The sequence below is a fragment of the Microtus ochrogaster genome, unplaced genomic scaffold, assembly GCF_000317375.1.
Source record: "Microtus ochrogaster isolate Prairie Vole_2 unplaced genomic scaffold, MicOch1.0 UNK85, whole genome shotgun sequence".
Taxonomy (NCBI): Eukaryota; Metazoa; Chordata; class Mammalia; order Rodentia; family Cricetidae; genus Microtus; species Microtus ochrogaster.
The window spans coordinates 1,393,053-1,406,262 of NW_004949183.1; the positions used below are offsets into that span (position 1 = coordinate 1,393,053).

At 42.2% G+C, this 13,210-nt stretch overlaps 2 protein-coding genes across 2 annotated transcripts in view; one reads left to right on the forward strand and one right to left on the reverse strand.

The window, feature by feature from the left end:
- Nucleotides 1–5,720: 5,720 nt before the first annotated feature.
- Lage3 (L antigen family member 3) lies at nucleotides 5,721–7,064 on the forward strand. The gene is made up of 3 exons (XM_005370686.2): nucleotides 5,721–6,049; nucleotides 6,315–6,443; nucleotides 6,741–7,064. Exons 1-3 carry the CDS (start codon nucleotides 5,850–5,852, stop codon nucleotides 6,853–6,855), a joined length of 444 nt encoding a protein of 147 aa, XP_005370743.1. The 5' UTR covers nucleotides 5,721–5,849; the 3' UTR covers nucleotides 6,856–7,064.
- A 4,531-nt stretch (nucleotides 7,065–11,595) lies between these two features.
- Nucleotides 11,596–13,210, reverse strand: part of Plxna3 (plexin A3) — a 16,755-nt gene continuing 15,140 nt past the window's right edge. The window contains exon 33 of the mRNA XM_005370687.2: nucleotides 11,596–12,633. Coding sequence (XP_005370744.1) covers nucleotides 12,538–12,633 — 96 coding nt within the window. The 3' untranslated portion in view covers nucleotides 11,596–12,537. The remainder of the gene's footprint in view (nucleotides 12,634–13,210) is intronic.

A 13,210-nucleotide genomic window follows, 5' to 3' on the forward strand; every position in this document is an offset into this window, starting at 1 on the left:
GATTGATATTGAGGTCTTTAATCCATTTGGACTTGAGTTTTGTGCATGGTGATAGATATGGATCTATTTTCATTCTTCTACAGGTAAACAACCACATTCTAGAACAGTCTGAGCATCCTTTATCCAACTGAACCTTTCAGAAAAGAGCCATGAAAGTTTGGGACATTCCCTCATGCCTCCTTCCTGTTACAATAACTTTATTCTAGCAACTCAATATACTCTAGGCCCACCTTATAAACTTTCTTGCCCTTGACTAAGGATCAGCCTTTTACTAGAGAATGGTATTTATTTGTTTCTCTGCTTATTGAATGGTATTTAGAAACTAAGATCTGTGTGAAAGATGTAGTCACTATTTCTAGACTCCTATAATAGACAAGCCTTAGAAATATATATACCCATATATATTAAGAAATCACAAGTTCGAGTCGGGCGGTGGTGGCCCATGCCTTTAATCCCAGCACTTGGGAGGCAGAAGCAGGCAGATCTTTGTGAGTTCGAGGCCAGCCTGGTCTACAAAAGCTAGTTCTGGGACAAGCTCCAAAGCTACAGAGAAAAAAAGAAGAAGAAGAAATCACAAGTTCACGCTGAAACCTTCAGCCATAGTTTTGTGTCACAGTTCTTTCACACCTTCCTCATTCCACAGTGAAAATTCTAGCTTCTGACAGCATCGATATATTTACTCATTTGTTCTACCAGATAAAGTCTATCTTAACATATACCCAAAATAGCTTCACACTCACCTCATCCAGACCATTATCCACATTAAATATGCTAAGAAGGAAGCCAGTTATCTTTGTGCACAAGAGAGTATGGTAGTAGAATTATATATAAAGGGCACTGAATTAGCTGGATGTGGTGGTGCATACCTGTAGTCCCAGCTACTCAAGTAACTCTAAGGTCATTTCAGTTCAGGACACAGAGACCAATTGACCAACAATTGATTCTTTACAAAAAAAAATTTAAAACATGGAAAAGGGGGCCAGGTGATGGTGATGCACACCTTTAATTCCAGCACTCAGGAGGCAGAGCAGGTGGATCTCTGAGAGCGAGGCCAGCCTGGTCTATAGAGCGAGTTCCAGGACAGGCTCCAAAGGTACACAAAGAAATCCTGTCTTGTAAAAAATGTAAAAGAGACAGTAAGGTGACTCAGCAGGTAAAAGCCTTTGCTGCACAAGCCTGGAGAGCAGCTATCTCAATTCCCTATAGAAAAGCATTTTAAGTAGTTTCTGGTTTAGCCTTCCTGAAAATTTTACCACAGTAATTATGTGTACCTACATGTGTGTTAAATTCCTGCTATGCTTTTTTCTTTTCTTTTCTTTTTTGTCTTTTACTTCCTTGTTTCATGAGACAGGAAGACTACCAAGTACTCTCTATATAGCCCAATCTAGCTTCAAACTCATGGCAATCCTCCTGCTTCAGCCTCTCAAGTACTTGAATCACAGACGTGCTATCATGTCCAGTTTTGGTTTGTCTGCTTATTTTTGTATTTTTGGTGGTAATACAGATTGATCCCAGAGCCTTGTACACTCTAGGAAAGAATTTAACCAATAAAACATATCCTCAGCTTTTCTCCCATTTAAAAATTAATGTTAAAAGCCAGGCATGATGGTGCATGCCTTTACTCACAGCACTCAGGAGGCAGAGATAGGTGGTTCTCTGTGAGTTTGAGGCCAGTTTGGTCACATAGTTCCAGGATGGCTAAGAATATATTGAGAAACTCCATCTCAAAAACAAACAAAAACAAAAAATAAAAATTAAATAATCTTTTAGGTTACCCTACAAAGTAATTGATTTCATCATAGCATCTTCATTTTTAAAATTTCTTTTTAATTTTTCCCCTTTCATTTAAAATACATTCTTGCCAGGCAGTCATGGCACACACCTTTAATCCCAGCACTTGGGAGACAGAGGCAGGCAGATGTCTGTGAGTGCAAGGCCAGCCTGGTCTACAGAGCGAGTTCCAGGACAGGCTCTAAAGCTAAACAAAGAAACTCTGTCACAAAAATAAAGAAAGAAGAAGAAAATAGATTATTTTCTCACACAATTTATCCTGATTACACTTTCCCCTCTCCTTCTACCCCCTTTCTATCTCTCATTAGAAAAGAACAGACTTCTAAAAGATAACAACAAAACATAACAAAATAAAATATAACAAGATAAAAGCCATCACATAAAAGTTGGACAAGGCAAACTAACAGAAGGAAAAGAGCCCCAAGAGAAGGCATAAAAATCAGAAACCCACTTATTCACACACTCATAAGTTCCGTAAAATACTAAAATATAAAATACTCTATTTTGTATTTTAATATTTAAATACTATAAAATACTATATTATGAAAGCTATAATACACATACACAGAGGACCTGGTTCAGACCCTGTGCTTATTGCTTCAGTCTTTGAGTTCATATGAGCTTTGATCTGTTGTTTTAGAGGTTCTTGTTTTCTTGGTGTCCTCCATCCCCTCTGGTTCTTACACTCTTTCCACCTCCCCATTTCCATGGTGCTCCCTGAGAAATTCAATTTAGAGCTGTGTGCTCTGAGCTCTCTCTCTCCTTCTCTTCATCCATCTCCCTCTCATTCTTCTCCTCTCTGTGGTAATATCTGGCTGTATGTAGGTCTCTGTTCCTATCTGCTACCGGAGAAGCTTCTTTGAGAGTAACTGAATAAAACACTGATCTATGAGCATAGCAGAATATCATTAGGAGTAATTTTATCTCTATTTTTATACCAGTAAGTTGTATCTAGTTTTACCCTAGGTTTCTGGGATATCTAGTCTCTGTTTCTTGCTCACCCGAGTAGTGTTGGGTATGGGTTCTATTGTTGATATTCTGAGTTATGAGGGATGATCAAAGAAAGATGTCCCTCCAAGATATAATCAGGCTCTGAGGCAGAAGGAAGAAATAGTCTCTGACAGACTGAACCCCAAAGAGCCATGCAGAAGCATATTTATTGTTACACAAAAGTTTTTTGGGCAAAACAAGTTCCTCATACCAAAGCCCCTGATCTAATCTATATGTTTTGTGAAGGAAAACATCACACCCCTGCAACTTTAGTCTTTATTGTGCACTGTTTGAAATACTCAATAATGCATGACATTCCAGGTTTGACAGAACCATACGGTTACTAAAGTCATGCAAAAGCTGTAAAGGCCCTTCATAAAAACAACTGTATAGAAAACAAAAAAAATCACTGTTTTCTATAACAATTTTTTCAAGGTACTTCAAGAAAGCACCTATTTCATTCTAATGTTTACCCTGGATACAATAGCTAGTAGTGACTCTACTAGATTAACTACTATATTCCAGTTCATGGAGTAAGCCTTAAGTCAAATCAGACTTTGGTTGATTACCTCACAAGCTTTGAGCCACCATTGCCCTAGCATATTTTTCAGGAAAGCATTGTAGATCAAAGAGTTTGTGACTGGGTTGTTGTTTTGTTTCTCCCTCTCTCTCTCTCTCTCTTTAGTTTTTCAAGACAGGGTTTCTCTGTGGCTTTGGAGCCTTACCTGGAACTAGCTCTTGTAGACAAAGTTAACCTCGAACTCACAGAGATCCATCTGCCTCTGCCTCCTGAGTGCTGGGATTAAAGGCGTGCGCCACCATGCCATTAAAGGCCTGTTTCTCTTTTTGAGAGCCTGTAGAGTACCTTCCTGTACCAAATACACTAGAACATAGGGGTGAAGGTTCTATGTAGGCACCAGCTTGTCCTATCCATGTTCGATAAGTTCTGTGGTCTTGTCTTGAGCAATGGGACTTTACAATTACTTTGAGGAAAGCAATCTATTATCTTGGCAACAACCTGGGTTGTTTGGGGGTTTCCATGGAACCCCTTGACCAACAACACAATTGGATGTAACCCAGTTGTGGTATTAGAAGTGTCATTTGGTGACAAGAGATGGCCAGTTGGGACTGCATCTCCCTCATTATTTGGAGACTCATTATTTGGAGACCCTCATTATTAGGATCACCTTCATATATTTTAGCATTTATCATTTAAGTGTTTCTCAACCATTTGAGTTTCCTCTATTGAGAATTCTCTGTTTAGACCTATACCCCATTTTTAAATTATATTATTTGATTTTTGTTATCAAGTTTCTTTAATTCTTTATGTATTTTGGATATTAGTTCTCTATTGAATGTGGAGTTGGCAAAAGTCTTTTTCCATTATGTAGGCTGCTGCTTTGTCCGAATGATGATATCTTTTGCCTTACAGAAGCTTTTCAGTTTCTGTTATCATTCTTCTACATGCAGACATTCAGTTTGACCAGCACCATTTGTTGAAAATGCTGTCTTGTTTTCCAGTGTGTATTTCTGGCTTCTTTATCAAAAAAGAGGTGTCCATAGGTATGTGGATTTATATGGGTCTTCAATTCAATTCCACTAACCAATGTGTCTGTTTTCATGCCAATACCATGCTGCTTTTAATACTGTAGCTTTGTAGTACAACTTGAAATTAGGAATGGTGTGACCTCCAGAAGTTTTTTTTGTTTGTTTGTTTATTGTTCAGAATTGTTTTATCTGTCTTGCTTTTTGTTTTCTTTTGGTTTTTGTTTTGGGGGGTTGTTGTTGTTGTAGTAGTTGTATAAGTTAAATTTGGACATACAGCTTACCCAATCAGTTACATCTTATCAATATTAGTAGAGGCAAGAAGATTAGAAGGAATATTTTAGTCTAGTTTTTAGCTGTGGTCCTGAGACCTAGAATATAATCCTAATCTGTAGAAGACAAAAGCAAGTTTTAACAGTTTTAACATCCTTGTGAATTCCTGGGAATTTTCCTAGTGCCTGATTTCTCACTAACCCCATAGTGGCTCTTTTTTTCAATGTATCTCTTTTGCTCTCCCTCTGTGTCCTTCACCCAACTCAATCTTTCTGATCATTCATGTTCTCCTCCCTGCTCTCCTTCTCACCTCACTACTCCCCTATTATACCCCCCACCTCCCCACACCCTACCTCCCACCCCCGCTGCCACTACCAAAGAGATCTTGTCTACTTCCCCTTCCAGGAGGGAATCCATGTATGTCTCTCTTTTTTTTTTTTTTTTTCCGAGACAGGGTTTCTCTCATGTATGTCTCTCTTAAGGTTCTCGTTTCCTGTCGTCTCTGGGGTTGTGGCCTGCAGGCTGGTTATCCTTTATTTTATTTTATCCACTTATGAGTGTGTGTATACCATGTTTGTTTATCTGTCTGTGTCTGAGTTACCTCACTCAGGATGAGAGCCGCTATCCTAAATGCTGGAATTTCAGGCAGGCAACATCCCACTAGGCCAATTTTTTTGGTTTATAGCATTTTATTGCTATTTTTGATTGCTTTGTTTTGGTTTGGGTAAATATCACCTTAGATCCTTTTTTCTTCTTTCCCTTCTTTTCTTTTCTTTCTTTCTTTCTTTCTTTCTTCCTTCCTTCCTTCCTTTCTTTTTTTCTTTCTTTCTTTTTTTTTGGTTTTTCGAGATAGGGTTTCTCTGTGTAATCCTGGCTGTCCCGGAATTTGCTCTGTAGACTAGGCTGGCCTCAAATTCACAGAGATCCACCCCTTACTGCCTCTCAGTGCTAGGACTAAAGGCGTGCGCTACCGCTGTGCAACTCCTTAGATCGCTTTTAAGAAACTGAAAGGAAAGCTAGGCGTGGTACGGCACTTTGGAGGCAGACGCAGACCAGATCAACATCCTAGAGATCAGCGCAGAGGTCTCCAGGTAGGACTGACCCAATTTAGCAACTTTATCGCCCGGCCATTCGCGCAGTTGCAAGTGGGGGTTGGCAGCCTGAACGAGGGCGGAGCTTCCGGAGGATAAGGCGGGCTCTGGGTTGCAGCGGTGGCGGAGGATGGGTTGGAAAGTGGAGCAGCAGTAGACATGCAGGGAGCACAAAGAGGGTTAGGCCACACTGCACATGGCGCGGATTCACTGACTAGCTGCTGCTGTCCTGGCGATGCAGGCACAGTGGCAGTTATTCCCAGTGGAGCTCACCCTGTTGCACGAGCACCGGAAGTCTCCGGTTCGAGCAAAAGCACCATGCCTTTAACCCAAAGGCCGGGGATCCGACATCACAGATTGTATCCTACCGACAGAGACAACTGGGCCACCTTCTGGATGCTTGAGGCTGGGAAAGGGGTAGTCGGGGGCTGGGGTGTGATTGGGGTATGTTAACCATGGGCGGTCTGGGCATGAGAAGAGAACAAAGGGTGGAGGGAAATGAGCAGGAATTGCTCAAGTAATGTGAAAGATGTAGTCTGGGGAGCTTAAACAGGATGAGATGTTTTTAGAGGTGCAAGGAGGCAAAATTGATTCAAGATTGTGCCTTTCCTGACTCTCCATCAGTGCTCTTACAGTGCCTTTCCCGACCTCTTTGGAGGCAGAAATCGCCTGTGGGTCCCTAGCTCCTGATGCCGAACCGCACCAAGGACTGTTGGGGAAGGAGCTTAAAGTGAGCGGCTGCGTGCTGGAAGTGTAAGTGCTGAAATAGTCTGGCACTCTGGGTAGGTGACTGGGCTGTTCTCCACCCAAGACTGCACTTCCTTAGAGATGGCACACTAGGGTGACTTCTAAGGAGAGGCTTGGTGCACTGGACCAGTCTTTATCTGCAGGATATGAGGGGAGATCAAGAAAGGGAAGGAAGCAGAGGCAGATTTCTATGAATTCCAGACCAGTCAGAGCTACATTGTGATATTCTCTCTTTCAAAAAAAAGGAAAGATAGGAATTATGATTTTGAACTTAATAACAATATTATTTTTCCTCTCTCTTAGACACTGGATCTCGGAAGACTCTCGCCTCCTCCGAATTTCCATCATGAACTTTCTTGACCAGCTTTCCCTAGTGGTGAACACCATACAGCGCTTTGGGCCCCCAGTTTCTCGTTAAGCCTGGGTAGGAGAAGGCGCTCAGGTTTGACCTTATGTCCGGTCCCTCCTAAGCAGTACAAGCAAGAGATTCCAAAAACAGTAGCTGCTACTTAAATGTGAGGCCTAATATTTTTTGCCTGACTTGGTCTTCAGGTACTTAGGGGCCACTTGTTTAGTCTGGTGCTTAAATGTTTGTTGCTGAAGAAAATAAAGCTGTGCTTCTAATCTGTATTTGAGTTTATTTTCAGCCTCTAGGTTTTCTTTGACTTTTTCCTTATGTCAGAGGAGAGACTCTGGAATTCAGGTATTTGTTAGTACAAGATAGGAGTATTCACCTAAAGTATGTGGTCCTTAATTCAATCCCAACACCGAAAGTAGATGAAGACAATTTCAGAAATAAAGGAAAATTAAAACTACATGTACCCTCTCATGCAAGGCTCACTAGTGCCTCCACTTTGGGAAACTGGTATAAGAATTTTATCAGTATAATAAATGTTGCAATATCATGAGGCCCCTCTTCTGAGGAGATATTGGCAGTTAATGGCTGCTGGGGAAAGGGAGTTGTTTTTCTTCAGTAGTGTAACCACTGTTAAATTGCTCATACTCCTGTAAATAACCCAACACCCATGACTATGCAAGCAACCCTAATGAAACTTAGTAGGGCACTAAAGACAGACATAAAAACAGAGATGTAGTTGTTAGGGAGAAAGAGTTCGAGGAGGATGAGAGGATAATAGGGGATAATATAATGTACTTAAAATACTTTATAAACATGTATGAAATTGGCAAAAATTACTTTTTTAAAACAGACTATCATTATGTAGCAGTGGCAGTCCTGGGACTTGCTCTGTAGACCAGGGTGGCCTCAGATGCACAGAGCTCCTTCTGCCTTTGCTGGGATTAAAGGTGTGTACCTTCACCACCTGGCTTTAAGATTTATTTTTATTGAGACTGTAAAGATGGCTCAATATTAAGAACACTGGCTTTTCTTCCAGAGATCCTCCGTTTGATCTGCAGCATGCACATGGACTCAAACTGTTTTTATGTCCAGTCCCAAAGCATCCAATGATCCCTTCTGGCCTCTGTGGTCACTTTATTCATGTGGTACACAGACATACAAGCAGGCAAAACACCTATACACATAAAATGAAAAGTTTTTTAAATCACTCACATGAAAACATTATGACCTGAATTTAAGTCCTGAATCCCACAAAGTAACAGGAAAAGAACCAACTCCTAAAAGTTGTCCTCTGACCTTGGGGAGAGCTTGCACATGTACATATACACACACACTAAATAAATATAATTTTAAGTGAATAGCAATAATAGAACGCAAATTTTTTCCAAGTTTAGCACTGTAGTTCTTCCTAAGTATTTTTTCACCTAAAGTGAATTTTCCCTTTCTAGTCAATTTGTTTTTATTTTTTGAGACAGGGTCTCATAGCTTAGGCTGGCCTCAAACTCCATAGCTGCTTTTTGTTTTGTTTTGTTTTTCGAGACAGGGTTTCTCTGTAGCTTTGGAGCCTGTCCTGGAACTACCTCTTGTAGATCAAACTCACAGAGATCTGCCTGCCTCTGCCTCCTGAGTGCTGGGATTAAAGGTGTGAAACACACTACCCAGCACATAAAAACAATTTTAAGCATTGTAGAAAAGGCACATATATGATGCAATTTAATATAATTGTTGAATACTTAAAAATTCATTTCATTCATTCATGGGCAGTGATAGTACACGCCTTTAATCGTAGCACTTGGGAGGCAAAGGCAGGAGAATCTCTTGAGTTTGAGGCCAGCCTGGTTTACAGAGCAAGTTTCAGGACAGCCAGAACTACACAGAAAAACCTGTCTTGAAAAACAAACAAAAAAAAAAGTTTGAACAAATCATTATTCTTGGTTAATTTTTGAGCTATCAGTAAGATTTCTTTGAATGTTCTTGACATACCCTAGTGAATTGCACTACTGAAAATGAGTCTCTACTCACCAGATACTGGTTTCCCAAATCCTTAGCACTGCTGATATTCCCCCTCCTAAACCAAATACCAATATACTCCCCCCCCAAAAAAAAAACTTTGTTTATGTAAGAACAAATAACCCAGAAACAGAGCTTAGGTTTTGTAGCCTCTCCACCTATCAAGGAAAAGTGCCTGACAACTGGCATTTGGGGATACACATTAACCCCCTATAAAACATATGTCTTGCAACTTGGCTACTGTTCAGCCTAGTGGTTCATCTGTAGATGCCATGAGATTTTCACTATAGGTTATCATGTTTCTTAGAATAAAGGCAGTTGTGCCTCTTCCTTTCTACTCTGAATGACTATTTATTTCCCTCTATCTGAGTTGAGTTTTTCTGCTTCTTTGTATCCCTTGGAAAGCAACTGAGTCTTTGTATGTTACTTTGAGGGTGTGCTGCATGGAGCAGAATCTTTCTGTGTATAGAAGTAGGTTTTCATCACTACTAAGGCATGACTCTTCTGACTCTGACCCTGCCTCACAAAAGAGGAGGGAGCCACTAGTCCCTGTCTTGTTTTCAGTGCTAGGCAGTTAAGACAGAGGCAGATCATTTTCCCAGGTCTCAGTCTCTTTCCTCACACATCTGTGCTCCTGTGTCCTATGTAATATTCAACTAGAACCCACTGGGTGCATCTAGGGTTCTGTCCCTCTGCTTGCCTTTTCTTCACTATTCTGCCCTGAATTCAAAAGCCATTCCAAGTTCCTATTCGGAGTCTCATCTGTTAAACTTGGTGTCAGTTATTGATCTGATGGGCTCTGGTATTAGTGTTCTCTCTTATTTCTTTTTCTTAATCTTTATTTTAGAGACAGGAGCTGGAGAGATGAATGTAAGTCCCTATTGCTAAAGACACCATGTTTAAGATACAAGATTTAATTAAAAAAAATAATTGTGTGTGTGCATGCATGTGAGTGCACGTGCCCCTGGAGACCAGAAGAAGGCATCAGATCCTCTGGAGCTACAGCTGAGTTCACTGCTGTGGATGCCAGGAACTAAACTCAAGTCCTCTGGAAAAACAGCAGTGTGTACCCTTAGTGGCTGGGCCATCTCTTCAGTCTCCCAAACAAGGCACTTACAATATTTTTAATTGATTCTTTGAGAATTTCATACAATGTATTGTAATCATTTACCCCCACCTCTCCCTTAACTCCTCCCAGATTCACCACTGCTTCTTTAACCCCCTCCCCAACTGTGTCCTCTTTTTAAATATAACCATCAAGTCCAATTTGTGCTGCCCATGTATTTCTGGGTGTGGGACCATTCACTGGAGCATGGTTGATCTATAAAAAACCACACCCTTAAAGAAAACTGATTTTTCCCTCCCCTAGAAGCCATATACTATTAATAGCTCCCCAGTTATAGGTGGGAGCTCATGAACTGCTTCCCCTTAATATTAAACTGTTGGCTACCTTGATCTTGTACAGGCCTTATGAGGCAACTACAGCTGCAAAACAAGACTTTAACCCTTTAGCGGAAAAAAAAATCCCATAAGCCAGGTGTGGTTTTCATATTGTTTTTTGATAGTTCATATGGCCCATGCTGGCCTAGAGTTTAGTGTATAGCTGAGGCTGTGCTTGAATTCCTGCTGCCACCTCCAAACTATTAGAAGCAAGCTACCCTGATTTATTTATTTTGGTTTTCAAAGACAGGGTTTCTCTGTGTAACAGTCCTAGCTGTCCTGGAACTCACTCCGTAGACCAGGCCTGCCTCTGCTTCCCAAGTGCTGAGATTAAAGGCGTGAACCACCACCTTCCAGCTTTTGATTTTTCTCATGTGTATGTATATGCACGATCCAGTATCTATGGAACACCTGTTGCATGTGTGGAGGCCTGGGGTTGATGTTGAGTTTTTTCTATCACTCTCCACCTTATTCTATAAGGCAAGGTTTTTCAGTTGAACCCAGAGCTTGTCTATATGACTAGCAAGGCTATCCAGCTTGTCCCAGGATACCTACCCTCATTTCTGCTTTCTGAGTGCTGTAATTACTGTCTTAACTCCAGTCCTCAAGTTTGTGTGACACTGAACCATTTCCTCAGTCCCAAGCTATCCTTTTTCTAGTGTACAAAATCTTCACCACATATGCATCATCTAACAAGTGATGGGGTAATTTACATACAGGTAGATCCATCGCAATTATAATCTAATGAGTTGCCATATCTTCAGAATTTTGGGTACAAGTGAAGCCACTGAAAGTTTTTCTTTTAAATTAGTTTGATTTTATGTTTTATGTGTGCATGTTTTGCCTGCATGTATATCATGTGCATGCCTGGTGCTTGAGGAGGCCAAAAGAGGGCATCAGATTTCCTGGAACTGGAGTTACAAATGGTTGTGAGCCACTATGTGGGTGCTGGGACTTGAAGCTGGATCCCGTGGAAAAGCAACCCATGCTCTTAACTACCCCGCCATCTCTCTAGCCCCCACTGAAGAATTTTTGTAACATGAGGGGACATGTCTCTTATTTGCAGCATCTCTCTGTCTTCAACTCCAATTAATACTGTGCTAAAAGGGCAGGGTAGAAGCAGGGAAATGGGCAAATCTGAGTAGAAAACAGTGAATGCAAGGAAAAGGAAGCAGATTTATTCAGTCTTGAAGTAGGAGCCACCAGGATTGCCTAATGGACTACCCATTGCTATGATCTTCCTCAAATCATCAGAAATACTATAAGGAGTTATATTTCCTCCCACAGTCTGGCTCATCCATAGCCCAGCAGGTCTACCCACTTGCCCCAAAGACAAAGATGAGTACTGACCCCATTTCCCAACATTTAATTAGGAAAAATTACAACAACAAAGGAAAACTCATGCAACAAAAGAAGAGTGGACTAGGGGTCTGGAACCATCAGATAGATTCCTCAGAGGAGGCAGGAGACACAAAATAGTAAGGCACTGCCACCTTGGCCCCTCAGGGGTGGGCACATGATGGGGCAGTTGAGGTTGAAGGGGTTCAGGGCAAGTGCCTACAACACTGAGGAAATTTGGCAGTAGGGACACAAGGAATGTCCCAGAGGCCCAGGCCCACATCAGGCCCAAGCACAACCTGGTTATAGTTTTCTCAGAGACAACAGGCCCCATGAAAATGTGGTCTGACTCCTGAAACATCTGTAGAGGGACAATGGCTGGCCAGGCCCAGCCAATTTGAGGGCAGCTTCAAGATGTATCATCCAATCCCAAATGCTGCTGGTACTGAAGCTCTGTTAGGACAAGTGGGGCCTGATACGGCAAAGGTGAGATGCCATAGGCTGAGCCAAGGCTAGCAATGTCACAAAGGAACCAGGACAGGAAGCAAGGCCCAGATCAACCAAGGAGGCAGTCTGTGAGGCTGGCAATATCCCATGGACATGTATATTTACATATGGAAATTAAGGTGGGGTTAGGTTAATAAATAGGTGGGTAGGATGTACAGAGCTAGGAGGGCAAGGGCTCTCTTGACATAGGAACACAAGGCAAGAGGGTGGGGGTATTGCTGCTGCTGGTAGTGGGGAGCTTGGTCCTATCACCCCCTCCCCCTGCAGGGCCCAAAGCAAGGCACTAATGAAGGGGGCCCAGGTGTGATGGGGGCAACTTGGCCTGGTAACCTCCCCAACAACACCAGATCCGGATCTTATCCCTAGAGACTCATGCTAGAGGCAGCCACTCCACTGGCTCAGAGAATGGCTCAGAAGTGAGAAGCCCCCTCCTCACCATCTCCCCACTCAGCTGCTGCTGGACACCAGGCTGATGATCTGCTCCAGCTTCTGTCGAAGCTTGTGCTTCCGACAAGAGGCATCTCGGTCCAGCGAGGTAAGGATCTAGGAGATGAGGATCCACTGGAGCAAACTCCAAGGCAGGGCACCACTTCTGCACAAAGTCCTTGCTTCCTAGATGGGTGCTTCCCTCCCACAGGCTTCAGTTCCTGTGCCAAGCTCAAGCTCTAAACCTCTAATTTCTCAGGAAAACTTTTCCTTGACTCCTAATACCACCCCCAATTCCAGAGATTTCTCTCCTATCATGGCTCACGTGTAACCTCTTTGGAGAGTGAGCCATACCTGCTGTTATGAATTCCTTTTTCTGCCTAACCCAAACTCCAACATTTCCTTGGCAAATCTGGTCATTCCATCCTCCCTGATCCATGCAGGGGCCTGGCTCAGGATACAGAGCTGACTCTATCAGCCACCTCTGGGTTCCTCCCAGTCCTCTGCTAGTTCCCTCTTTCCTCTTTGACCTGTGAGGGGCTCAGAGTGCTGTGCTTGGCCAGATCTCCCTCTATAGCCCTTGATCTGCCTTGGTGAGCTTTTTTTTCTTTTTGGTTTTTCGAGACAGGGTTTCTCTGTGGTTTTGGAGCCTGTCCTGGAACTAGCTCTGTAGACCAGGCTGGTCTCGAACTCA

Coding starts and splice junctions, on each gene's coding strand:
- Lage3 (XM_005370686.2), top strand. CDS start 5,850: ATGCAGGGAGCACAAAGAGGGTTAGGCCACACTGCACATGGCGCGGAT. Junction 6,050..6,314: donor GGGATCCGACATCACAGATT/GTATCCTACCGA, acceptor ACTCTCCATCAG/TGCTCTTACAGTGCCTTTCC. Junction 6,444..6,740: donor AGCGGCTGCGTGCTGGAAGT/GTAAGTGCTGAA, acceptor CCTCTCTCTTAG/ACACTGGATCTCGGAAGACT.